This window comes from Nestor notabilis, unplaced genomic scaffold (genome assembly GCF_000696875.1).
Source record: "Nestor notabilis isolate BGI_N333 unplaced genomic scaffold, ASM69687v1 scaffold31758, whole genome shotgun sequence".
Classification (NCBI taxonomy): Eukaryota; Metazoa; Chordata; class Aves; order Psittaciformes; family Psittacidae; genus Nestor; species Nestor notabilis.
Window position 1 is genome coordinate 18,410 of NW_009941257.1, and position 1,972 is coordinate 20,381.

Here is a 1,972-nt window from a genome sequence, read left to right on the forward strand (position 1 = left end):
TGAACACTGCCAGGGATGGGGCAGCCACAGCTTCTCTGGGCACCCTGTGCCAGAGTCCTTGAAGCTGCAAAAGGAAACTACAAACATCTGCTGGTGCTGCTGGGGAAGTGCTCTCTCAGGTCGCTGGGGAAGTAGCTTGAAGAGATGCTAAGTGGGGCACTCTGAGTAGAGAGGAACACTGAAATCCAGCATCTGAAGTGTCCCTGCTGCTAATGAAAGGGATGCAGAGAACCTGCTGCTGTGGTGGCTGGGGCTCAGCTCCACACAGCATCTTAAATTGTCTCATCTTTTTCTTCCTCTGCTGCCACAACCCAGGCGTTTCAGTTTGTGCCTTTTCAGTCCCATGTTGAATTATATCTAAAATCCTCTGACACAGGTAAACCCAGGTATGGTGCTGCTCCCTTGTTCATTTGCCTTGTAGCTCAGTAAAAACTGAGGTTTAATACTGGACTGCGCTGGAGAGGTGCAAATTACGACCCTTTCACATAGCCTGATACCTTGTTTATGTAGGAGAGAGGTAAATCACCAGTTACATGGGACTTCAGTCCACACTGGCAAATGGTTGAGAGCTTTAAATATCAAGAAAGGAGTTAAGCAAGATACTTGTAGCTGTAAGATGTGGCTGCCCCATCCCTGGCAGTGTTCAAGGCCAGGCTGGACACGGGGGCTTGGAGCAACCTGCTCTAGTGGAAGGTGTCCCTGCCCGGGGCAGGGGGTGGAGCTGGAGGAGCTTTAAGGTCCCTTCAACCCAATCCAAACCATCTTGTGATTCTGTGATACTAGAGGAATGTGAACTTCTTCCCAACTATCACAGCTCCAAAGGGAAACTGGGACAAAATAAGGCTGCAGAAGGGCACAGAGCCCCGTGTCTTGCTTTGCTGAGGCATGAGCTGATGCAGAGGAAGGTGTGAGGCTGCAGCGTTGCCCCTCTCATGGGTGACAAGCTGCTAAAGCTGCTCAGCTGTATCATGTTCATGCCTGAGCAGGGAGAGGCCTCTGGAGCAGGTAAGAACGGAGCAGAGCGTGTGAGCTCATCATCGCTTCTCCTCACAGCCCTGCGGTAGTGGGACGGCCGGGGTGTGCCGTGGAGCCAGGAGCAACTCTGGAGCCCCCTGTCCCCAGCTCCTTGTCCCCTCTCTTTCCACAGGCGGTTCTTCAAGTCTCCCAACTTCGATGGCTGGTACCGTCAGAGGCACCGGGAAATGACGCAGAAGCTGGAGGCCCTTCACCTGGAGGCCATCTGCGAGGCGGTACGTCCAGCTGCAGTACGGAGCCCACTGCCGGGTGGTGCCTCCTCAGGCCCCACACCTGGGAGAGGGGGGTGCTGCTGCCTTGGACACTCACTGGGGCACCCGGCTCTGCGCTGCTGGGGTGGGACGGTGCTTCGTGCTCTTGGGAATGAGTTCTGCCTCGTGTCTGCCAGTGCTCAGGGACGAGAGCCCGTGCAGGGGACGAGAGCACGAGCAGCTCAGCTCCTGCTTCGTTGGTCACTGCAGGTCCTGCTCTGGCTGCTTCTATCAACTGTTTCTCATCCATCAGGCCCTTCCCAAGCCAGCAGAGAGCCAGACTGGGAGTGTCATCTCTTGCTGGCTTCCTTAGTGCCTAATGAAAACAGGTAGGAATTTTAGCAGTGGCTGCTGTCCACTTTCTTAAAGGGAGCAGCTGCCAGGTAGTGCCTGGAGCTCTGGCATCCTACCCAAGTGCATCTTGAGCCCAGAAGCCACCCGTGTGCTGGGCTGCATCAAAAGGAAGGTGAGCAGCAGGTCAGGGAGGGGATCTTGCCCCTCTGCTCTGCTCTGGGAGACCCCCCCTGCAGCACTGGGTGCAGTTCTGGGGTCCTCAACATCAGAAGGACATGGAGCTGTTGGAGCAAGTCCAGAGGAGGCCACGAGGATGATCAGGGGCTGGAGCAGCTCCTGTATGGAGACAGGCTGAGAACATTGGGGCTGTTGAGCCTGGAGAAGAGAAGCTG

The 1,972-nt window shown here is 55.7% G+C and overlaps 1 protein-coding gene across 1 annotated transcript in view; it reads left to right on the forward strand.

The window, feature by feature from the left end:
* The window catches only part of DENND6B (DENN/MADD domain containing 6B), a 17,249-nt gene that overhangs the window by 14,488 nt on the left and 789 nt on the right, over positions 1–1,972 (forward strand). Inside the window, exon 18 of the mRNA XM_010020773.1 lies at positions 1,148–1,250. Coding sequence (XP_010019075.1) covers positions 1,148–1,250 — 103 coding nt within the window. The remainder of the gene's footprint in view (positions 1–1,147; positions 1,251–1,972) is intronic.